Here is a 27,023-nt window from a genome sequence, read left to right as displayed (position 1 = left end):
TTTAAATTAATGGCTAACCAATTATCTTAATATCAATTATTACATATTCCAACTCATCCATTCTCATTAACTTGAAAGCCACCTATTTTATATTAATTTTAGGTAACCACGTTAAGCTATTTGTAGACTTTTTATTCTTTTCCAAGTGTCTATTTGTCTATTCCTGTTCCAGCTTCATAATATTTATTACAATGACTTTATAGCAAGCAGTATTGTCAAGTATTGTAAATACCGTTTCATAATTTTGGCTTTAAGTTTTATTTATTTTTCTAAGTGAACATTAAAATCCATCTGCCTATTTCAAAATCAAACAAAAATCTAAATTATTAACTAGATTTAATTAGCCAATGTAATTAATTGGCTAACGGTCATTTGTGCAATATTGAAACTCACTAACTCTAGAAAGTGGTTTGTTCATTTTTTTTTTCTATCCATTTATTTAGGTCTTCTGTGAGGGTCCTTCATTTGTGCTTTTCAGCACTCTTTATGTGGGTGATGTGCATGTACTATTCAGTATAGGCCCCTATATATTATAATAATTGCTGCTGTTTCAGAATGGAGCCCTTTTCCAATTATCTAGTTTAATTATTGATACTACTGGTGAAAAGGAAATTCATCTAGTCTTTTATATCTATCTTATGTCCATCTATCTCGCTGAACCCTGTTTTCAATCTAATAGTATTGCAGTAGATTTGCGTGGATTTCCTAGGCTGTCAGTATCTGCAAAAATATTTGTTTATTCTTTTTCAATATGTTTAGCTTCTACTTATTTTGGCTTGTACCTTTGGCTAAAACCCCGTGAGCAAATAGAATAATCCAAGGCCTGGCAGACCTCCCTGACTTAAAAAAAAAAAAAAAATCTTGGTTTTAAGGGAAAATGCCTTCAGTTTTTTGACAGAAAAAACGTTGAAATTTTTTGAAGGGAGAGACTACAGTTTTGACTTTTAGATTTCTCCTATGTCCACCAATGTATTCAACTTTTATGCCTATTCTTGGGCCAATTTTAGTAATTAATGTTTCTCTACAAAATTGTCTTTTCCATAAGTTAGATTTGAAAATAATGCACCACCCTGCATGGTCTCTTAAGCTTATTACCTAAAATATATCTAAATATTCTCCACTTTAAATTGACTTTTTGAAACTTTGGAATGATTTTTCTTTGCAAAACATTCCAGTGTTATTATGAGGATTTTTGTTAGTCCTTAGCACTTGAGTACTATGTTATATTTGAAAAAAATAACAGCGGAGGCAATGGTCTTAAATTTTGATAATTTTTTCTGTATTCCCTCTAGTAAAGAATGATTGTTGGTTGCTAAGGAGATGATTTAGCTAATGTTAAATATGCAATTGGCAAACAGATTACTAGTGGCTCCCACTTAGATACACAATTTTTAAAAAACATTCTTCAGTAAAGAAAACAACTATTAATGATATATTTCAGCAAGTGCAGTACCTTTTAATTCACAGCTTCATCATGGCAGAGAAGGTGAGTTTTAAGCAAATGTCCATTTTCATCTTCGGCCTTAGAGAGAGGTTAGGTCATTTTTTTAAGTCATGGAGTTAGTTAGCAGTGGAGCTCATATCCAAACCCGGGTCTGCCTGTTTTTAGAATCATATCTCTTTCCTTTTTTGTACACTGCACTGCACACAGGATATGATCTGTATGCTTATGGGTTCAGGGAATGTTCTAGAGAGGATATTCTACATTAACTGGGAAGTAAAGGATGAATCTGGAGTTTTTCAGTTAGTCAAGGTGGGAAAGCGTAAAATAGGCAAAAGCAACCATATGAATTTTCATAGGAACAAAACTGCACAGTGTGTTAAAGAAAAGGAAACAGCCAAATGCAAATAAAGTAAGTTTTAGATTTCCTTTAAGGCATTTTATTCAAATTTTTCCTCATAGTATCATGGAACTCTAGAATCATAAGCCGTCTAGTCAGATCTCCAAAGAGGCAACATCCACAAGGGTTGAGCATAGATCGTGGCCAAAGAATTAGGTTTGAATCTGGACTCTAGCTCTGTTTTATTTTTTGTCTCTGGGAAAAGTACTTAATTTCACCATGTCTCATGTCTCTCTCTCTCTCTCTCTTTTTAAAATAGGCTCTCGTTCAGTCACACAAACTAAAGTGCAGTGTTGCGATCATAGCTCACTACAGCCTGGGCTCAAGCAATCCTCCCACTTCTGACTCTGAAGTGCTAGGATTACAGGTGTGAGCCACTGTGCTCAGCCTCATCTAAATGTTCCCGATCTTTCTTTCTTTTTTTTTTTTTTTTTTCCTTTTTTGAGATAGTCTCCCTCCGTCACCCAGGCTGGAGTGTGGAGTGCAGTGGTGCGATCTCAGCTCACTTCAACCTCCACCTCCCAGGTTCAGGTGATTGTCCTGCCTTAGCCTCCAGGGCAGCTAAAATTACAGGCATGTGCCATCACCCCCGGCTAATTTTTGTATTTTTAGTAGAGATGGGGTTTCACTATGTTGGCCAGGCTGGTCTTGAACTCCTGATCTCAAGTGATCCACCTGCCCTGACCTCCCAAAGTGCTGGGATTATAGGTGTGAGCCACCATGACCGGCCTAAATGCTCCTCATCTTAACTGCTAAATTACACATACTATTATCTGCTCCACAGGTTTATGTCATGACCATAGGCATGTCAAACACATGACATGTAATTATCAACAATAACACACTTTTTAGGTTATTTTAAAATTTGAGTCAAATGAAAGAAAGCTGTAGAACAGTTTCAGTGATAACTATATTTTTTTTCATTTACCTTTAGCTTTCCCCAGAAAATAACTTTTCTATACCTGGCCCAAGGAATGCTTCTTAACTGTTCTATGTTCCCTTGCATTCCATTATATGGGTGTATCATATAATAGATTATTCATCCATGGGCATTTAGGATGTTTCCAATATTTTGAAATTATAAAAGCGACAGAGTGAGTAGCCTTATGGACATGTATTTTCACAGTGTTAGAACGGTGCCTACAGAATCAATTCTATAAATGGAATTGTTAGGTCCCAAAGTGAATGAATATGTAGTTTTGTGAGAGATTACCAAATTCACCTCCATGAGAATTACACCAATTCACATTAGCAATTAGCAAAGTGTATGTTTCTTCATATCTTTACTATCAGAATATGTTGCTTATTCAAGAGGTGAGAAATGACATCTTAACATTGTTTTAATTTGCTTTTTTAAATAAATGAATCTTTTTTTCATATGTTTATGCATTATGATGGTTAATTTTATGTTTTAACTGAGCTGAGGGATGCCCAGATACCTGGTAAAATATTATTTCTGAGTGTGTCTGTGAGGATGTTTCCAGAAGAGATTAGCATTTTAATCAGTAGACTGGGTAAAAAAGATTCACCTTCACCAATGAGGGGAGGCTTCATGCAACCTACTGAGAGCCCACATAGAATAAAAAGGTGAAAGGAGGGGGAACTGGTTCCTTCTTGAGATGGGACAACCATCTTGCCGCTGTTAGACATCAGAGGTCTTGGTTGTCAGTCTTGGGATTTTGGATGTACACCAGCCATCCCCAGTTCTCAGGCCTACAGCCTTGGACTGGGAGTTAAAGCACTGGCTTCTCTGGTTCTTAGTTCTTCAAACTGGGACTGAATTACATCACTGTATTTCCTGGTTCTTCAATTTGCAGATGGCATGTTGTGGGATTTCCCAGCCTCCATAACTACAGGAGCCAATTCTCATCATAAATCTTTGCTTATATATCTATACATATCCTATTGGTTCTGGTTCTCTGGAGAACACTGATAAATACCAGCATCATTCTCTATATTTTAAAATGAATTTTTTTATCTCTTTCTTCTCTGTGATATTTGGGCTTTCCCTGTATATTAAAATAGTTATTTGTGTATTAGGGATATTTGTCCTTTTTCTGATACATGCAACATAAGTATTTTCTCTCAGATTGCCACTTATCTTTTGATATTGCTTTTGGTGGTACTTTTTGTCATTAAAAACGGTTTTTAAAAATAAATTTGTATGTAATTAACTTTATCTGTCTTCAAATGCAATTGCATTTGAGTCATTGAAAAAAAGCTTTTTCCTACATTCATAATATAAAGAAATTTACTGCTTATTTCTATAGTGTGTATGGTTTCACTTCGAACTCTGATTTAAGTGAAGATTATCTTTATGTATATATAGTGTGAGGTATGGTTCTAATTTTATCTTTTTCCAAATACTTACTAGTTTCCCCAATACTCCCTTTCAAAAAGTTCATCTTTGTCCAGAAATTTGAGATGCCATCTTTATAATTTACTAAATTTTCATATGTAATTGGATACATTTTTTAACTTTCTACTCTGCTAGTCTGAAATGTCAAATTTTCTATTCAAATGCCTGCATAATACTGTTTAATAATAAGAGCTTTATTCTATTGATATTGGTAGGCTCAGTAGTACTCATATTCTCATAGCTTCTCATAGCTACTCAGATTCTCATAGCTTGGGTTTTTTTTTTTTTTTCAGTGTTTTACTAGCTATTGTTCCACTCATTTTTCCATACGAATGCAATATCTAATTGTTTACCCCTATGAAAACCTTGTAGGTCTTTTTGTTGAGTTGTGTTAAACTTATAGAATTATCTAGGGAGAAGTAACACCTTTATGATGTTGAGTCAACTATCCAGGAAAGGAAATGTTTTTCCACTTGTTTAAGTTCTTCTGGATTGTTTTTATTATACAGATTTGCTTTTATTTTATTAAACGTATTTCTAATATTTTCTCTTTTTGTTGTCAATGTGAATAGAGTTTTGTTTTTCATTTTTTCCTTTTAATAGTTTTGTCTATGTATGTAGACTATTAATCTAAGAATACTAATTTTATATCCTCCAAACCTACTTAGTAAATTGTTTTTATTGTTTGAATTAACTTTTATCAATTCTCTAGGGTTTTCCAGGTATACTATCATGATAACTTCTTTTCTGATTCTTAATAATTTTTTTTCTTATTGGTGACTACCTCCAGTACAATATGAAATATCAGTGAAACTAGTGGTTATACTTGCTTTGTTTCTAATTTTAATGGAATGGCTTTTTATGGTTTTCTCTTAAGGAAGGTGCTACATTTAGGAATAGGGAATATAGACTTTACCATACTTTAAAAATATCCATCAATTTACATTTTCCATAGTGCCTCTTTTTAAAATATAAAGAATGGATGTTAAATTTTTTCAAAGACTTTTTCACAACTCTGGAGACAATCACGAGTTTTCTTTGTTTCTTTGTTTTCAGAAGTCTAATGCCAACCAAATTCTTTGTCCTCTTGTGTTATTTGGTTCTTTTCCTAGAGGCCACGAAAAATTTTTTTCCGTATCTTAAAGTTTAATATTTTTACCAGGATATACATTACAGTATTTGGTTTTGTGTTTAAAATTTCAGGTATTTGCTCACTTTTTCAACATGTAAATTCAGGTCTCTTTTCATTTTTTGAAAAAAGTTTACTTGAGTTATAGTTTAAATGTTAGTTCTGTTCTACTATTTTATTTTCCTCTTAAAGGACTCCAATCATATGCATGTTCTTTTTCTTCCACTTTAACTACTTTCTCTTTGATTCTCCTTATTTTATCTCATTTCCATTTCCTTATTTTTGCACCTTTGTTAAAAATTTCTGAATACATTTACATTTGAATATATCATCCTTTGAAAATGATAATTTAATCTTTACTTTTTCAATTTCATTTTTTCCTGGGTTCAAGCAATTCAGTTAATCCAGCCAATTTATTTCCTTGGGTTGAATTGATTCCTACTTTATTTTATTTATTTTTTTTTTACATATTTTTACACTTAGACTTTAAAATTTTAAATTAAAGTGTTGCATGTATTTGTTTTCAAATATCCCCAATTATATGTTTTATAAATAATATTTAATTTAGCTTGGAATTGGAGTTCAAGGTCTTAATGTATTTATTTTTTACACCATGTTTCTTTGTTGTTTTTTGGGTGGGGAGGGGAAGTGTTCTAACTGAATTTTATTTTTAACAAAGGCCTTGTATGAATGAAAATTTCATTTGCCTCTTCATTTGATGAAATTTGAGATAGTTTAAAAGATTCCTAATTTAAGAGCACCCTCTTCTGTCACTGTAGTAAAATGGAATTTCTTTAATAGATGACTTTCTTTTTTTTTTTTTTTTGGTAGTTTCTCTATCCTATAAACTGGAGAGTAATTTCTTTTTAGTATGATGAACACATCATATGCTTACTCAATACTTATTGTTGCATACATAGAAAATCCCCCACTAATTCTTTTTTGAATGGTAGTTTGGGTTATGGTGAGGTCATTTTCTCATATTTCAATACATTTCAAGAATATATTTCAATGTATTGATGCTTTTCTTTGAAATTTCAGGACATTACATTCATTCATCATTTATTTTGTGAGCACGTATTGAAATAACTCTTGCAATGTCAGTTATACATTAGGGACGGATCATGAAAATGTATTGAAGACATGATCTTTATTTTCTTGGCCCATGGTCTTCAAAATCTTTGCCCATGAACTCTCCAAAGGAGTTTTTGAAAAATTTCATAGTCCCTTTAATTTTACGTCAAAATTAATGTTTTTCAGGTTAATATTAATCAATTGCAAAAGATACAATTTCCAGGTTACTGTAAATGAAACTGACATCACTCTCTTAAATGTAGACATCGAAAATGTAATTACAATGGTGATTGAATATGCGTCATCTTTCAATACAAAATACCTAAAAGTTTTTAACAGTTAGACATTTTAATTGGGAGCTAAACATCAAATATACATGGACACAAAGAAGGGAACAACAAACACTGAGGCCTACTTGAGAGTGGTGGGTGGGAGGAGGGTGAGGATAAAACTACTACCTATTGGGTACTACGCTTATTATCTGGGTGATGAAATAATCTGTACACCACACCTCTGAGACAACAAACCTACACATGTACCTGTGAACCTAAAATAAAAGTTAATAAATAAGTAAAAAAAATTTTAAATGTACCTCTCCTCCTTAAACTAATACTTTGATTTCTCTTCTTGACATATTTTATCCTAATCTATTTTATACTTTAAGGTCTTTGATTGTATTATTAATCTTTTTCTGCCACAAAATATAAACAATATATTATTATTATTATTATTATTATTATTATTGAGACAGGAACTTACTCTGTCACTCAGTCTGGCACGATCACGACTCATTGCAGCCTCTACCTCCCAGGCTCAAGCAGTCCTCCTGCCTCAGTCTCCCAAAGTACTGAGACTATGAGGGTGAGGGTGAGCCACTAAACCTGGCCTTTATTTGGATGAAATGCTTTTTATTAACCATGTCATTTTTAAGTTGTCACATCTGTCAGATAGTAATTTAGTTTTGATATCTTGAACAAATTATCAGATCAGAAATATAAATTCTTGCAAAAGATAAATAAGAATTAATAGCTAGAAAAACTTGCAATGCAATGATGTCAGTATATAATGTTACACTTTACAATAGATGTTTCTTTCAGAAAAGCAACTGATCTGTTGTGCTATTATTTATTCCTTTCTTTCCTCTTTTGTGTTAGTTTTAAACATTTTTCATTCCTGTTTCATTAATTTATATCATGTGTAATTTGTAAGAAGTCAGCATATTTTATGTTTTTTCAATGACCATAATTGTTGGAGGTATCCTTAAAAATGAAAACTAGTAAAAAGTTGGTCAAAACAAATTCTGATCATCATAAAGAACAGAATTTTACTGGAAATGCATTTTTTTAGATAGCTAGGGCTGATTTTCAACAGGTAGTTTTGTAAAACTTACACTTATAAAATATTGTGGAAAGGGAAGCAAAAGAGGAGAGGAGCCAGAAGGAGGAAAAAGCAACCCTCCCTGGCTGGGTTGGAATCGGCTTCCCAGAAAAAAACGTCACCTATGTTGGATCTAAAGGATGAAAAGGCATCCTCTGGGCAAATAGGTTAAACAAAGAGAAAGTTCTAGACAGAAGGATCAGTTTATCCAAAGCTTGGAGAAATAGAAGAACATGGCCTGTCCAGAAAACTGGTCTTTTAGAACACGTGAAATTCGTGATGCCTAGGAGATATCCAAATAAAATCTGAATGAGATCTGGCGTCGTGTCGGTGGTTAAATCTAAGAATGCGGAGTCTGGTCTGCTGGTAAGCTGTATTTGAAGTCTACAAATTTTATTCACAGGTCCAAGGCTAGACAAGATTAGAGAGTGAGCGAGTGTAGACAAACAGAAGAGAAACTGCAAGCATCGTCTAACGTCCCAATATTTAGACAACAGGAAAGAAAAAGAATGGGTGAAGGAGAGTGACAGGCATGGGCAGTGATATCCCAGCAACCAGGTAATGAGAAAGAGCAATCCACTGTAAACACTGCCAAGACGAAAAGGTGAAAAGTAAAGATTATCACTTTATTGTAAATTCCAGGTTAAAGTGCCTTTTTAATATAAGGGGTTTCAAATTTACAAGAAGAAAACAAACACCCCCATTGAAAAGTGAGCAAAGGACATGAAGAGACATTTTTTGAAAGAAGACACACATGCTGCCAATAAGCATATGAAAAAAAGCCCAACATCAATGATCATTAGAGGAATGGAAGTCAAAACCATAGTGACATACCATCTCACACCAGTCAAAATGGCTATTATTAAAAAGTCAAAAAATATCAGATGCTAGCAAGGTTGTGGAGAAAAAGGAACACTTATATACTGTTGGTGAAAGTGTAAATTACTTCAACCATTGTCAAAGCAGTGTGGTGATTCCTCAAAGAGCTAAAAACAGAACTACCATTGGACTCTGCAATCCCATTACTGGGTATATACCCAAAGGAATATAAGTTTTACTGTCATAAAGGCACCTCCATACGTATGTTCACTGCAGCACTATTCACAATAGCAATGACGTAGAATCAATCTAAACGCCCATTGATGGTAGACTGGATAAAGGAAATGTGGTACATATATACCATGGAATACTATGCAGCCTTAAAAAAAGAATTAGATCATGTCCTTTGCAGGAACATGGATGGAGCCAGAGGCCATTATCTTTAGCAAACTAACGCAGGAACAGAAAACCAAACACCACATGTTCTCACTTATAAGTGTGAGCTAAATGATGAGAACACATGGATGCACAAAGGGAAACAACAGACACTGGGGACTATTGAAGCATGGAGGGTGGAAGAAAAGAGAGGATCAGGCAAAATAAAAAATGAGTACTAGGCTTAGTACCTGGGTGATGGAATAATCTGTACAAAATCCCCCATGATGAGTTTACTTAATAAATATTTAACTCAATAAATTTTGGATAAATAAAACTACATGTGTAGGTTTGTTACAAAAGTAAACTTGTCATGGGAGATTTTGAACCTAAAATAAACCCTGAACCTAAAATAAATGTTAAAATATATAACGGATCTAGGAATTTAAAATTGTGTGTGTATGTGTGCTTGTGTAAAGAAAAATATATCTAAAGGGATACAAATCTTACTACTACAGTGTAGGATTTGAGTGTCAAGAGTTCTACTTTTTGCCTGATATACTACTGTATATTTTAAAAAGACTCATGACAACCCACATATATTACTTTTTTAGTACATAATTTTAAAGAAAGAAAAACTTGAATGAAATGGCTAAGCTATTACAATATGGACAAAGTTTCAAAAGTCATTTTTTCATACCTACATTCTAGACAGCACTAATTCCAACATTTGTTTGCATTGATGTTCATTATAGTTATTTCACTATTTGTAAAGTATTATTTGCTATCAAAAATAATACTTTAGGATAACTGATTGACTTTCTTAGCAGTGAATTCCTTTCTACATTTTTCTCCATTGACTTCCTTTCTTCTCTCAATTCTCTGTCTCATCTCCCTCACCTTAGAGTTCTCCCATTTGAGAGAAGTTTAAGACTTCACCATCTGGATTTTAATTTTTCAAGTTTATTTAAGACCACGAGAGTGTTGCCAAGAATGTAAAGCTCTTTTCTTGCTCTTTCTGGGAGTTTTCTGGCCTAACTGTCAGGATTAAAGCGGACAAAAATCAACCTCTTTACTGTAAGCAGTTGACATTAAATAATATTATCTACTCAGCTGATATTTAATAAACTTTTTGTCATCATTCAAACTTCTTTCAGGAGATTTTAGAAATTAATATTATGTATCCTGTCTTTCCATCAAGTAATAGTTTCTGATAAATTAATTTCCATGGAAACTGATATGGGGAAAGTATAATTTTGTTGACATGTTGAGAAATAAATTATGTAAAGTATTGAAAGAGAAAACAGTTCCAAGAAACTCATTAGTAATTACATTTCAACAATGTTAAACTAAAGCAGTGTCTAAATATGGTCCATCATAAAATTTTTGTTATTGTTTTAATTGGTAGAATTTTTTATTTTTTAGGAATAAATTACTTTTTCTAAACTATGTGTGTTGATTAAGACAGAAATAAGGACTCAAACAACTATTAATCATTGTTTTTCAGATATCTTTGTGTGTTTTGTAATGACTTGAATAGCAACCTTCAATGAGTTTTCTAATAAGGAAAGTGATATATCCATTGGTCTGCTAAATTATAAAGGCATAAACACAAATATAATGAAATATGCATCATTTCCTTTGGAGTTTTTGAAACTGTTTTGCACAATTCCCCAAAGGGTGAGAGAAGAAATCAAGCCATCTTTGATATGCAATATAAATATTTCCCCAAAGAAATCACAACGCCTATTTTTGTTTACTCTTGCTTTGAGTATGCAAATGTATTTCTTATCTATACCTTAACTTTACTTATAAATACCCACTGCATAAACCAGCAAATGATTTTATTTATAAATTAATTTCATCCTTTGTTAAAGAGAAATAAGAACATTGAAATGAAAAGAGAAAATACAGACACAAAGTTTATCTGAAATAGAAAGATATTCATATCAGAAAAAAACTTTTAAAAACCTGATAGAAATAATAAATGCAAGGAATAGTGAGTATTATTAAAATTATATATTACACATATAAAATGTTGAAAAACATGCACAATCATAATAAAGAGATATTTTTCTAAAATGCACTCACATATTCCTTTACCTTATTCAGACAAATAAATGTAAATAGTACCATTATCAACTATTTTTACCTTACTAACCACAGACTGATTGATGCTGTATTATATCAGCCTATAGAAAAATAAGTAAGCCAGCTCCAAAAAATCTTAAAAAAAAATTAAACAATGCTTCTTACCGACACATAGGACCATTTTTCTCCACTACACAAGTCCCACCATTTCTGCAGTAATTTAATGGACATTCTAAAAAGAAGCATCACAAAGACACCAGTTAATTATAAATAGTATTAGGAGGAAGAAGAAGATATCACTATTTGTCATTACATTAAATCTAATCTCTGAGAGTAAATTCCTTTCCAGTTGCAAAAAGCAAAAGAATTCCCATAGGCTACTTTCCTGTACTCTCTTCAAATTTGTTCACTGGCCCCTGCTGCCCTGAATGTGTTCATGCCCTTTGCATGCTTGAATAATCCACAAAAAGAGAAGACTTTTTAAAAAATTATTTACTTGTTTAATTTTTTAAATTTTATTTATTTTTTGCTATTTTTTCTTTCTCTCTCCCTCTTTTTTTTTTTTTTGTGAGGCAGGGTCTTGCTCTGTCATTCAGGCTGGAATAGAGTGGCATAAACACAGCTCACTGCAGCCTCAACCTCCTGGGCTCAAGCAATCCTCCCACCTCAGCCTTGAATAGCTGGGGCCACAGGGGCACACTACTACACTTGCCTAATTTTTAAATTATTGTAAAGATGGGATCTTGCCATTGTTGTCCAGTCTGGTCTTAAACTCTTAGCCTCAAGCAATCCTCCCACCTTGACCTCCCAAAATGCTAGGATTACAGGTGCGAACCATTGCATCAGACCTCTTTTTATTAATTGACATATAATAATTTTTCATATTTATGGAGTACAAAGTTATATGTATATAGATAGTGTATAGTGACCAGATCAGGGAAATTAGCATATCCATCATCTCAAAAATTTATCATTTCTTTGTGTTGAGAACATTCAATATCCTCCTTGGAACTATTTGAAACTGTACGATATATTATTGTTAACTATAGTCATCTCACAGTGCTTTAGAACACTAGAACTTCTCCCCTGGATTGGGTATCATCTACTTATTTAGAATGTGTCTGCAAGACATATTTGTGATAACAATAAAGTGTTTTGTTTACTGAAATATTTCTCTAGTTCTACACAACAGTCCTCATGTCATGGCAGGCAAAAGCCTTTTTTAATAAGTCACTCACTTATGAGCATGCAGATATCCTACCTCTGCATCCATGATCAATGTCAGTATAACTCAAGTTTGCCCCTTGTCCTCCTATTTCACTGCTTGTGTCACTCTCTAGTTCCAGTTTAACAAGAGCATTTATTTTCAAAGGTGGTTTACTTATAGGTTAAAAAGAAGCTAAATATCTTCATAGAGTAACTACCGTGAGAGTGGTTAGCACAGTTAGCTCCTGATGTTGTGTTCATATGAACTGCCTCCTTATTTCCTCATGAGACCTTGACCTACTAAGGCCTGTAAATTCCCCTATTCAGTTAAGACCCAAGTTGCTCCTAGGCCTTTTGTTTTACTTAACACATTGCAAATGTACATATTTATGGGGTATAATTCAACACCTTTCTTGCAGGATACCAGTCCTCCCTTGTTGGGTTACTTTAACTCCAACACTTGATTAAAATTTCCTCTGTCTTTAATTTTAATTGAACAAATTTATTCTGAGTCCCTATAAAATGTCTGGCACTGGGCTGGGCACTGGAAATATAATGATAACATAGACATCTTAGTATAGTTGTTCACACTGAGGGCACAGGAGCCCATTTGCTCTTCTCAGCTCAATTTATTAGCTGAGTAGTATTGGGTAAGGTAGTTAATCTCTCTGTGCCTCTGTTTGCTTTCTGTAAACAAGGTTAACAAATAATAACTATCTCATAGGGTTGTAAGACTGTTAGAAGAACAACCAGTTCATAGTATGAGTTTAATAAATGTTGACTTTAAAAGATATACAGCCATGGTTCCTGCTCCTACTGTCCTTCCAGATGAAAAAAAAAATGTGAGTGTGGCATTAAAATGCAGAATGAAATTACTCTATTGGGATGGATGTTCTAAGGGTGATGGGAACACCAAGAAGAGCACTTCGGTCACGTTTGGGGAGTAAGAAAAAGCTTTCCAGAGAGAATCAGCAGCCATTTATTTGGGCAGTAGTGGTAGTGTATGTGTAAAGGTGAGCATAAAGACCCAGAGGCCAGAGAAGAGGGTGTTGCATGTTTGAGGAACTGAAGACAGCCCAGACTGGTTGAATTGCTCATAATACAAAGATAGTGCAGAAAAAATTCAGAGACACACAGCTTCTGGGTCACATCAGCCCAGCAGGGCCAAGATTTTAAGAAGGAAAGTGCCAAGTTTCACGTGTTAGAATTCTGGCTGCAGTGTGTCAAGTCAACAGAAAGACCAAGACTAAAATTTGGGAGCCCTGTTAAAGAGTTTTTTTTGTAATAAACTAGCAAAAATATAATGGTTGCCTGAACTAAAGGATTAGGGTGGGGTTGGGGGTAGAAAGTTGCTGAATTTTTAAGAGATATTTAAATATTAGGATTGAAACATCTTGGTGACTATTTGGAAGAGTCGAGAATAATGTCCACACTGCTGGCTGGGTCATTGGCTAGTTGGTGGTTTCATTCACTGAGGGGGATTTATGGAGAATTAAGATTTTTAAAGGAAAAGATAATGTTATATTTCAAGTGCATAAGGGGCATCGAAGTGGAAGTGACCCGACCTGTGGGCACTGGAATTTGCAGGTCTGAACCTCAGATGAAATATTTAATATGAAGTAGAGATATAGATGTGTGGTCTTTCTTCAGATTTTTTTCTCTGCCTTTTAGATAGCACCACTGTTCAGGGTTTTTCCTCAAGTCATTTTGAGATCATTGCTTCTGGTACATAGATATGCTCCTTGTCTTTGATAAGCCCAGTCTTAGCAGAGACAGAGAAAACATTTACTAGAACAGAGAAATGATGATAATCATGAAGGATAGTGAGAAAATAGAGAACTAGAAATTTTATGAAAGCAATACGTATTGAAGTAAAACATACAAGGAAAGGGTGGAATGAGTGAGTAGCCTGTTAAGCAGTAATAAGGTTTGGTTCTGTGTCCCCATCCAAATCTTATGTCAAACTGTGATCCCCAGTGTTAGAGGTGGGGCCTAGTGGGAGGTGACTGGATCATGGGAGTGGTTTCTAATAGGTTACCACCATCCCCCTAGTGCTGTCTCATAATAGAGTTCTCATGAGATCTGGTTGTTTGAAAGTATTTAGCACTTCCCGTTCTCTCTCTCTCTCCTGTCGGCCAAGTGAATATGTGCTTGCTTTGTCTTCCATCATGATTGTAAGTTTCCTGAAGCCAGCTTAGAAGCAGAATCCTGTCTAACCTGCAGAACCATGAGCCAATGAAACCTCTTTTTTTTTGTAAATAAACTACCCAGTCTCAGGTATGTCTTTATAGCAGTGTGAGAATGGGCTAATAAAGGCAGTCATTGCACACTAGAGAAGGGATAGCAGGCATTAAGAAAGAGGAAAGCAAGGAAGGAGGGAAGTTGCAGTATACGATCAAAACTGAAATATATCTTGAGTCTGGCATCATTTTTTTTTTGTTTGTTTCAAAAAAATCAGCAATTTGTTTTCCCGGGGATGTATTTCCCATCTTGCCCTCCCTTAGTCCTCCTTATTTAACTAATTACATAAAACAGGGGAGTAAGGTGCCAAAGATGAGAGTAAGGAGCTCCATATCTCAGGACTGGGGGGCATGCTCCTCTGAACAGAACAAACATAAGCTCTCCTTTACAAATACGGAATTTGCTGGTTTGACTGAAGAATAGCCACCAAGATGATAAAGCATAAATTGGTATAAATGTTGTTAGATAAGCTGTTTTATGGTTATTTTTGATCTTAGGTATAATTTCAGTCTTCCTCAAATATGGATTTTGTTTTATTGAAAAATGAGAAGAGTGTCTGAGACTGCAGAGTATCAGAAAACAAACAGTACAGGAGAGCTGCCCATTTTTGGGTGGGTCATTCATATTTAAATTTATTACAAAAAATGAAACATAAGCTTGCTTTACATCAGAATGATTCTGTGTGAATCTAAATATGCATTTTTATGCTCTATAGTGGAGTACAGTGCAAAGAACACAGATGTTCACTGGAACCAGAGGTGAATCCTGTTGTTTAACAGGGCAGAAAACTCACAGTTCATCTCTGTGATAAGATTATATAAGTTTCTACTTTAGACCCAGGTTCTTTATCCATAATACAGAAAGAAACAGCACAAAGTATTTTCAGCTTTGATTTACTCAAAACAATTTTAAGGAGAGAGCAAATGAAATGGGGAAGTAGATGGATATAGCTAATTAGCCGTGAAGAGGCTGAGTATTTCCAGGAGATAAGTAGATATAATTCCCAATATGGGAACTGGGAATCTATGGGATAATATTACCATTAGCAGAGGTTCCCAATCTTTAGCCACAGCAATGTCTCTCTGGTTTGTACCCCTTTGTGTTGGTTATTACGAATATGTGTCTGGAGGCCAATACAATTCACAACTGATTACACAGAAATATCATTCTGAGTATTTCACATTGAATCCCATTCTGATACATCTCATTGGAAAAGCAGGAACATGCATATAAAAACAATAGTAACTTTTAAACGCAAATAGAAATAATTTGCAAGTAAGCCCTCATTTTTCCCCCTTAATGTACATAGAGACTAGGGAAGTGACAGGTGCTATATACTAGTTCGCTGGGAAGATTGATAACCACATGAGTCCTGGTGTTCCCTGATGATACCTGGCTCAGTCATTTAAGAGTTATGGGACTTTGAGCTAGGTACTCTAAGATTCTTCATGTAGAAATATGTATGATATCACTTTCTTATAGGACTGCTAAGAAGGTGAAATTAAATTTGTTAGAATTTTTATACTAATGAATGGTGTGTATAAGGTATTAAATAATTGTTCTCAATCATCTTTCTATACTGGGGGGAGTATTTGTATTGCCTATGAAACCTAGTTTCCTCGATCTTGTTCTCTCCATCTTCTCCTTCTTCTCTTCCTTTTCTTCCTTTGTGGTTATAATCACCATCACCATCACCACTACCATTTACGTAAGGCCTGCTACGTGTCAGGGACTGGCCTAAGAGTTTTACATGTGTTATCTCACTTAGTCCTTCATAACATTGTGTCTTATATACCATAATTATCCTCATTTTTGCAGAGGAGGAAAGTGAGGCCTTTCATATAGTTTACTTGAGTTAATAGCAAAGAAGCATCTGAACTAGAACTAAACCCTGGTCTTCTGACTCCAAAGCCTGTTAGAGTAAAAATGTCAAATGATTAGCTATTTATCTCAGAATTTCGACAACTGCTTGCAGTTTTTGATGCTGTGAGCATACAAACCCCTTTGAATCATGTGGCATTTATGTACTGTCCCAGATAAGTATGCATATACACAATTATCTGCACATAGTTTGAAGAGATATATACACCTAGGAGTCCACCCGAAGATTTTGTGCAACAAACCAAGTCTCAGAGGGAAGAGATTATTCTCTTTATCTTGAAATCCTGGCACAGGGACTGCAGGACAATCTATCAAACCTCAAAAGTTAATATCACAGAAGCAGAGAACAGAACAGTGCTTACCAGTGACTGGAGAGAGGAGAAAAAGGACAGGCAGAGGTTGGCCAATGGGTACAAAGTTACTATTAGATAGAAGGAATAAGTTTTGGTGTTCTATTGCACAGTAGGGTAATGGGTGAATATTAAGATATTGTATATTACAAAACTGCTAGGAGAGAGGCTCTTCAACGTTCTTACCACAAAGAAATAATTAATGTATGAGGTGATGGATAAGCTAACTACCCTGATTTGATTATTATACAAAATATATGCACTGAAATGTCAAATTGTACCTCATAAATACATATAATTATGATGTGTTAATTAAAAATAAAAATAATAATAATAAACAAACTTGAAGTAGCTCCATAGTACTTGCCTGAGAAGTGTTTGTGTTTGTTTTGGTTTGTTTTTTAAATACTTCTGAGACTTTATTAAGCTGTATCATCATCATCATCATAATCACCACCATTATCAATATTTATTATGTATAGTATTATATTTATAATGTCCATCCTACAATTTTATATTTTGTGTCCTTTCCTAATTCTCCTTCAAATGAATGATTATCATAATTATAGTTTCACCTTAGCATAAGCTTTATTAACCTCTACTACTGCAAATGACTAGAAAAACACTTTCAGTTTAGATTTAGCCAGACAAATGCTGGCCAATAATTTCTGGTTGCAAAGCAACAAAAACTTGAAAATAATATACTTTCATAATATAAGTTAGGCATGAACAGGATTCATTGAAATATATGTAGCCTGCAACATCTATACAGTGCCCGAGCTTAATGTTCTTGTTTATGACTTAAACCTCAAGGTAGGTGAGGCCAGATAGTGACCATGATGAGACCACTATGGGAATTATTGGATGCTGTAAGGATTGGGTTTACAAAAGCCTATTAAATGCTGACCTTAAAAGAATATAATGTTGGAAAGAAAGAGTAATGTGTAATGTACATTGACAAATCTGTAGTGTGGGTCAGGCTTAAAGATATCTTAAAAACAGAAGCTTGGCTTTATTATATTTGATTGACAAGCCAAAAAGCATACAACATGTAAATAGATAAAACATAATATAATAGGGATTTTATTTCTGAAAACTGTATTTCACTAGTTCTTTATTTTACTCTAACCCAATATCTGTGTCAACATGACCTACACTTTCTAAGTGAACTGTAAACATGACTGGTGAGTGATGAAAAGAGACGGACAACAAAAATGTGTTCTATAGTACTACCTACAGATTGTCTATGGCTGGGCATGAATGACAAGTCTTCTGTTTTTCTTATCCTATTTTTAAAAGTAGATTATATCAAAGAAGATAACAGATTATAAAATATTATATTTGTGCTCCTATAGGACCATGCTGAAGATAATCTTGTCTTTATGTAAATAAGTTTGGGTCTGGCATAAATACTGTCTTAATAGTGTCACAGAATGGAGCTATTCAGTAATGGCTTTCTTACTCTCTGAAAAGAAAATAATACTGGTATCTCATCTGAAGTACATGCATTCTGAGTGTAGAGAAAGTGACTAAGAGTATCCATCTTTGCACATTTTATGGGGCCAGATCTGGCCACTTTTTCATTTGCTTTTGTACTCATAAAATGCAGTGGTGTGTGAGTACTCACTTCCAGCAGTATAAAAAAATAAGACTTTTTCACAATGTGATTTGATTACAATTATCATTCTTACACCACATATCTCATAATGTTCTCCTCTCTTGAAAGATACAGAGTATTTTCTTAACTAGTTTTGATATAAAATATTTCCAACTTATTTAGGAAATTTCACTGAATATATCTCTATCATTAATTTATATTATCCTTTAGTTAGGACAAAATGATATTACTTTTAATGGTCTGTTATTTTATATATCATCCATGTGAAATAAAAAAAAATCATCTACTCAGGAGAGATGTTAACAAAGGGCTACAATAAATTAGAAAATTTTAAAGCAGTTTTGATAAAAGTATAATGACAGATATATACTGTCAGTTCCTATGCTGTATAAATGTTCCAAGGTCAGAAGAAAGAATAATGTTTAGAAGTCAAGCTAAGGTTTAATAAATTTGCTATTAAATAAGTAACTAGATTATGCAAATAGAAAACTCTTATAAAGAAGTGGACAAAGGAAGACCACAATTTAAAAATTAAATAATAGCACTAGATTGTATAGGGTTTCCTTATTACAGAAACCAAGCAATTTTCAGAGGAGAGATTATTAAATGCTAATAATCTTAAATTACATTGTGTTAAAATTACATATTTGATTTTTATTTTCTCATCAAACATTGTGTAGAACTAGCATGAGCCCATTATATGTTTATAATATTTTAGACATGTGGCAATTAATGTCAACATTATTTCTGCCCCCAAACCAAGAACAGAAATTCAATTATTCCATGCTTGCCATTATTTAGAACCTCAAGTTTTAATATTTCCATTGTGTTGCAGGTTAAGTTGCTGGTTCATATCACAAGAATATCTGAATGGAAATGGGGTACCTGAGCAGCTGGACTCATCAAGCTGGAAATCCATGCAGTTGGCAAAACCATCACAGCGCTGGTGGGCTGGGATACAGCTGTTAGAGGAGGCACACACCAGAGCTCCATTAGAACAGCTTTTGTTGGCTGCAAAAAAAAGAATAATGATCAGGGATGCCAGCATGATTTTTTTTTGTCCCAGTGAATTCTCACAACAAAATAACATAAAACAGTTTATTATATTACTCTTGATTTTTTCTAGTCTGATATTTTAGAACACAGTTCTTTTTGAAGAATATTTCAAATGGATTAACTTAAAAATGTCTGAAAGAAAAACCACATTTGCCTGAAAAATCACTTCCCAGATGTGCATTCTTAGGGACTGAATTGTATCCTCACCTCAACTTTCATATCTTGAAACCCTAACCCGCAATAGGACTGTATTTACAGACAGGAGCTTTAAGAAGGTAACAAAGGTTATAAGAAGAGAGAGACATCAGGGATGCACTGACATACAGGAAAGGCTACGTGACGACACAGCAAGAAGGCAGCCATCTGTAAGCCAAGGAGAGAGGCCTTAGGAGACACCAAACCTGCCTACATGTTGATCTTGGACTTTTAGCCTCCAGAAGTGGGAGAAAACAAATTCCTGTTGTTTTAGCTATCCAGTGTGTGTTATTTTCTTACGGCAGCCTGTGCTGACTAATACATGCATTATGTAGTATTACACATATCATCAAATGCATTGCATGAAATGCAAGCAGACACTGATCTGACTTCAATAGGCAAACATTTCAATAGCATAGAGATGCTACTACTCATAAGACTTCGGTTGTTTCGAAAAGTGTCCTTATTGATGCCCATCAAGAGCACTGATGCCTGTTCAATGGCTACCTAGTCTTGCAAAGCACTTTACCTTTCTGTATACAACTTGATTAATTTAATTATATCTGATTTGTCTATTAGGAAGCTCAGTTTTCCTAAAATAATTATCCTAAAATTGTATTATGTTCTTCCTTTCTTTAGGATTACAACTTCCTAGAAAGAAGAGGCTATGGTTGGCATTGGTTTTATGTGTTAGAGTTAAATGGGAACTTCTCATTTCAGGCTGCCACCCAGTGTGAAATATGGTTCCTCTGTTATCCTGCTTGCTTCAGGACCTGGAAGCCAAGAAGGCTGGGTTGCAGGCCTGATCCCTTTTCTGGTTCTCCTCTGGTTCTGGTCTGTGCCAGTGGTGATGATCATCTTGTTTCTCAGAGTGTTTAATGGGATAACTCTACTCTCTAGCACTGTGATGTGTGTGGAGCAGAGGGAATGTGTCAAAGCATGAACCTACTGCATCATTTTGTCAGAAAGTCTGGATAGATTTCAAAAGCACTAAATAATAATGGTATTGACCTATACTTGTTTTCTAACCCTTCTCCTCTGAGTACCAGGGTTCAGCAGAAATATGTCAAAGGCAGCAGTACATAGTCAGAACTGTCTTGCACTTAACCCAGGTTCAACAAGAACAGCTTTGTTTTCCTCTGATTTACTTAATGGTATCACATACAACTTCTCATTTGAACATTTTACTCCAAACCTGCTACTAAAAGTTTAAAGAGGATTAGTCTGAAAAATTCCTTGCACATGAATAAAGACAATGAAGTTACAACCTTTTCAAAGTAAATTATTTAAATGACCCAAGAATAAATGTCCCCATGTATGGTTCTTATACAGATATTGCCAGTTCTTTCACAAATTATTTTTTTCTTCAAGTATAATTATGAGTTGGAACAAATAATTTATTTTACTTATCATAGGTAATTGACACAATTAATTTTGAAAATGGCCCATTAAAATATATTTTAAAGTTGGACGTAAAAAAATAGTGTTTTTAAGAATATGTATCTCCATTGACTGAAAATGCTGACTCTGAAAAATTTAGGCAATACTCTTTATTGAGCAATTCTTCCTAAGGTGCTAGAATATCAATTCACAGCAAAAAATATTGAGCTTCCACCACATGTAACACAGTGTCTTAGAACTGAGAATGTAGAGTTCAGGGGAGAAATTTAAAAATGAATGACCAGAATCATACATGGTGATGACAAGAGAACAACAATACAGGAGTGATAAACAGCTCAAAATAATAACAAAAGAAATTCCATAAGGTCAAACTTAGTAGGCAAAGCATTGTTGTAGATAAGCATTTATAAAAACGAAAATTCCTTTAGCATACGGAGATCTATAAAGGCTGAAGGTTAAGACCAGAATATTGAAATATATTTTAAATTTTAATATTTCTAGAGAAAAGCCATATAGTAAAGTAGGAATAAAGTCTACAGATGGAAAATCAATAAGTTTTCTATTGGTTCAGTGAGTACAGCAGGTCGCTTTTGATTAGGGAGGTTGGATAAGGAAGTAGCACAGATAAACCAAAAAAAAAAAAAAAAGAAAGAAAAACAAAGCTGGTCCAGGCGCAGTGGCTCACGCCTGTAATCCCAGCACTTTGAAATGCCGAGGTGGGCAGATCACATGAGGTCAGGAGCTTGAGACCAGCCTGGCCAACATGGTGAAATCCCTTCCCTACTAACATAATAATAATAATAATAAAATAAAATAAAATAAAAATAGCCAGGATTGGTGGCTCATGCCTGTAGTGCCAGCTACTTGGGAGGCTGAGGAAGGAGAATCACTTGAACCTGGGAGGTGGAGGTTACAGTGAGCCAAGATCGTGCCACTGCACTCCAGCCAGCGAATGGAGCAAGATTCTGTTAAAAAAAAAAAAAAAAAATCTGTAATCAAATGGTAGAAATTGTCTAGGGTTTCAGAAGAAGACTGATCTTCAGCTTTCCCAAATGTTTAAATCATTTTAGCATATACATAGACAAGATAAATTACATTGCAAACCAAGTAAACTAGGAAATAATAATCTTCAAACTCTTATAAAATAAACTCTTAAAGCAAAATCTTAAAGATAATGTTTATTAAAAATGAAGAAGTATGCACAGGTATATCTCAGCAATATTGCAGGCTCAGTTCCAGATAACCATAATAAAGCCAATGTTGCATTAATGCAAGTCACAAAAAATTGTTTTGTTTCCCAGTGCATATAAATGTTATGTCTGCACTATACCTTAGTCAATTAAATGTGCAACAGCCTAATGCCTAAAAAAATAATAACTAGAAAATATTTAGTTTTTAGTTAAGCCAGGCATTGACTTCTCCTCTCTAGCTGTGGAAGTCCTATGTGGCATCTTCTTCCAACAGAAGGCTCTTTCATTGACACTGAAAATCCGTTGTTCAGTGCAGCCACATTCATCAGTGATTTTAGCTAGATCTAGATAACTTGGTACAGCTTCTCCATCTCAGCATTTGCTGATTCATCCTGTACTTTCATGTTATGGTGATAGCTTCTTTCCTTCAACTTCATAAACCAACCTCTGCTATCTTCCAGCTTTTCTTCCAAAGCTTCCTCACCTCTCTCAGACTTCATAGAATTAAAGATAGTTAGAACTTTGCCCTAGATTAGGCTGGAGCAGAGGGAATGTGTCAAATAATGAACCCATTGCACCATTTTGTCAGAAAGTCTGGATAGGTTTCAAAAGCACTAAATAATAGTGGTATCAATCTATTCTTGTCTTCTAACCCTGCTCCTCTGAGTTCCAGGGTTCAGCAGACATATGTCAAAACTTTCTCCATACCCACAATAAGGCTGTTTTGCTTTCCTATCATTTGTGTATTCACTGGAGTAGTGTTTTAAGTGCCTTCAAGAATTTTTCCTTCACATTCACAACTTGGCTGTTTGGAGCAAGAGGCCCAGCTTACAGCCTATCTTGGTGTTCAACATGCCTTACTCATTAATAATCATTTCTAGCTTTTGATTTAAAGTCAGAGATCTGCATTTCCTCCTTTCACTTGAATACATAGAAGCTATTATAGCTGGCCAAACTGCAATATTGTTCAGCCTCAGGGAATGGGGAGACCTAAGGAGAGGAAAAGACAAATGGGGGAATGGCTGGTTGGTGGAGCAGTCAGAACATACACAACATTTATCAATTAAATTTACCATCTTATATTAGCATGGTTCATGGCACCGCAGAACAATTACAATAGTAACATCAAAGATCACTGATCGCAGATCACCATAGCAGATATGATAGTCATGAAGAAGTTTGAAATATTGTGAGAAACATTAAAATGGGATACAGACACGAAGTGAGCATATACTGTTAGAAAATATGAAACCAAAAAAGGGCCCGTATTGCCAAGACAATCCTAAGCCAAAACAACAAAGCCGGAGGCATCATGCTACCTGACTTCAAACTATACTACAAGGCTATAGTAACCAAAACAGCATAGTACTGGTACCAAAACAGAGATATAGATCAATGGAACAGAACAGAGCCCTCAGAAATAATACCACACATCTACAACCATCTGATCTTTGACAAACCTGACAAAAACAAGAAATGGGGAAAGGATTCCCTATTTAATAAATGGTGCTGGGAAAACTGGCTAGCCATATGTAGAAAGCTGAAACTGGATCCCTTCCTTACACCTTATACAAAAATTAATTCAAGATGGATTAAAGACGTAAATGTTAGACCTAAAATCATAAAAACCCTAGAAGAAAACCTAGGCAATTCCATTCAGAACATAGGCATGGGAAAGGACTTCATGTCTAAAACACCAAAAGCAATGGCAACAAAAACCAAAATTGACAAATGGGATCTAATTAAATTAAAGAGCTTCTGCACAGCAAAAGAAATTACCATCAGAGTGAACAGGCAACTTACAGAATGGGAGAAAATTTTTGCAATCTACTCATCTGACAAAGCGCTAATATCCAGAATCTACAAAGAACTCAAAGAAATTTACAAGACAAAAAACAACCCCATCAACAGGTGGGCAAAGGATATGAAGAGACACTTCTCAAAAGAAGGCATTTATGCAGCCAACAGACACATGAAAAAATGCTCATCATCACTGGCCATCAGAGAAATGCAAATCAAAACCACAATGAGATACCATCTCACACCAGTTAGAATGGCGATCATTAAAAAGTCAGGAACAACAGGTGCTGGAGAGGATGTGGAGAAATAGAAACACTTTTACACTGTTGGTGGGACTGTAAACTAGTTCAACCATTGTGGAAGACAGTGTGGTGATTCCTCAAGGATCTAGAACAAGAAATACCATTTGACCCAGCCATCCCATTACTGGGTATATACCCAAAGGACTATAAATCATGCTGCTATAAAGACACAAGCACACATATGTTTATTGTGGCAATATTCACAATAGCAAAGACTTGGAACCAACCCAAATGTCCAACAATGATAGACTGGATTAAGAAAATGTGACACATATACACCATGGAACACTATGCAGCTGTAAAAAATGATGAGTTCATGTCCTTTGTAGGGACATGGATGAAGCTGGAAACCATCATTCTCAGCAAACTATCGCAAGGACAAAAAAACAAACACCGCGTGTTCTCACTCATAGATGGGAATTGAACAATGAGAACACTTGGACACAGGAAGGGTAACATCACACACCGGGGCCTGTCATGGGGTCGGGGGAGGGGGGAGGGATAGCATTAGGAGGTATACCTAATGTAAATGACGAGTTAATGGGTGCAGCACACCAACATGGCACATGTATACATATGTAACAAACCTGCACGTTGTGCACATGCACCCCAGAACTTAAAGTATAAAAAAAAAAAAAAGACTATGCTACCTGCAAAGATGGACAAAAAAAAAAAAAAGAAAGAAAGAAAATTGGCACTGATAGACTTGCAGGATGCAAGGATGAAGACCTCCAATTTGTAAAAAATGCGACATCTGTGAAGCACAATAAAGCAATACACAATAAAACAAGGTATGCCTATTTTATTTCTTTTATTTTGTATGCACACAAAAATATGTGTGTATATATGTATCTATGATATATATGTGTGTATATATACACATTTTTTGTGTGCATACATATTTTTATCATTATTTTTCATTGCAAAAAGCTGAGAGATCATATAAGATCATAGTTTCAAGGTTTTAAACAATATAACTTAACATTTTTACACAAATATGGCAGATACTACTCATTTTCCTGAAAACGTATATTTTGAACCCTTCCTCTATTGGAGATAGGAATTTATCCATATTTCTTCATCCAATTTCTAATGTGACTGGTAACTTATTTTCAAGTTGACTGTTTAATAAAGAGCTCTAATTTATAAGTGTTATAAGTTCACAACTTTGGCACAAATACTGTTGAAACACATTAAAAAATCAGAAAAAAATGGTTTCAATATAAAAAGCTTTACTTTTTTCTTAGAAAGTTAACCGTTTAGATAGTTAAAAACTGACTTTGGCTTTATGAAATTTGTAAACAAAAATATTAGTTTCTGTTGCATTTTAAATAGCATTAATGTTATATTTAATATTTATAAATTTTCTTTTAAGAGTAGGTAGCAAATAAATTATGAATGCATCTAATATTTATTGGCATCCATAAAGCAAATAACATTGTACTGAATATAGGAAAATAATCTGAGCCATTTACTTTCTATTTTTCCTTCTTTATTAATATATGTACAACATAGAATAATTCCAAAATTAAGCCAAAAAATTCACACATAAAATTCATGGAAAACTTAGGTTTCAAAATGTTTCCATGAATAATATCTATTTTTTGGTACATTCTCTTTCAGACATTATATTTTAATATGTATAAAATATTTATTTGTCTGAGCACAGTGGCTCACACCTGTAAGCCCAAAACTTTGAGAGACCAAGGCGGCAGGATCATTTGAGCCCAGAAGCTTGAAACCAGCCTGAGCCACCTAGCAAGACCCTACCTCTACAAATTTTGTTTTAAAAAATTAGCCAGACATGGTGGAGCATGCCTGTGCTGCTTGGGAGACTAGGGTGGGGGGATTGCTTGAGCCTGGGAGGGCAAGGCTGCAGTGATTTACAACTGTGCCACTGTACTCCAACCTGGGCAAAAGAGTGAGACTCTGTCTCAAAAACAAACAAAGAAACAAACAAAAATAGTTATTTCATCTATCATCCTAGAAACTGGTATTCTTTCTTAACAAAATAGGCTAAGTAACACAGGGCATTTTGTGCCACATAGCTCATTCACTCAGGTTGATGATACTTTAAACAATTCATGGATGGTTCATTGGCGCAACTTCCTGAAAGCAAAATTTCTTAATTGATTATAGTTGCTGCATGGAAAATATATTTGAACATAGAGTATGTAAGACTATGGATGTATACCCATTTTCTACTAAAATAAAATCTATATGCAGCAGGTCAATATTTCTAATGGCAGAGAAACTATGGTCTTGGGCTATGAGAATGAAGGCTACAAGCCCTTCAGGGCACACACACCTAACATACAGCAGGATGGGTATTTATTTTATTCTTGATTTAAATTCAACCAGTACTCTTATTAAAATACCTTAGCAGTTTAAATAATTTTCAATGAAACTATAAGATAATTCAATGGGGAAAGGATAATAATTTATTGTGTGTATTATGCACTTTACCATATTGATTTCACTTAGTCCTCCAATATCTCCCTGAAACAGATTAATTACCATGATTTTTAATGTCGAAGAAACTGAGGAACACTGTTGTAAGAAATGAAGCTGGTAAATGCAGAGGAATAATCTTTACGCTGTTGTTCAAAATCACTATCGGATGTTGGGATCATAGCTTTCATATTTAAAGGCCAATAGTAAAAATATTGATCATAAGGTTTGATCTACAAGTCTTAGGAATGTGGACCATTCTAAATC

At 34.5% G+C, this 27,023-nt stretch overlaps 1 protein-coding gene across 1 annotated transcript in view; it reads right to left on the bottom strand.

Annotated features, from left to right (window-relative positions):
- Positions 1 to 27,023, bottom strand: part of MALRD1 (MAM and LDL receptor class A domain containing 1) — a 689,301-nt gene that overhangs the window by 106,298 nt on the left and 555,980 nt on the right. The window contains exons 35-36 of the mRNA XM_055354139.2: positions 19,247 to 19,372; positions 11,231 to 11,297 (exon numbers count right to left, since the gene is read on the bottom strand). Coding sequence (XP_055210114.2) covers positions 11,231 to 11,297; positions 19,247 to 19,372 — 193 coding nt within the window. The remainder of the gene's footprint in view (positions 1 to 11,230; positions 11,298 to 19,246; positions 19,373 to 27,023) is intronic.

This window comes from Gorilla gorilla, chromosome 8 (genome assembly GCF_029281585.2).
Source record: "Gorilla gorilla gorilla isolate KB3781 chromosome 8, NHGRI_mGorGor1-v2.1_pri, whole genome shotgun sequence".
NCBI lineage: Eukaryota > Metazoa > Chordata > Mammalia > Primates > Hominidae > Gorilla > Gorilla gorilla.
The sequence above is the reverse complement of the archived record's forward strand: the minus strand, read 5'-3'. Positions and strand labels throughout refer to the sequence as shown.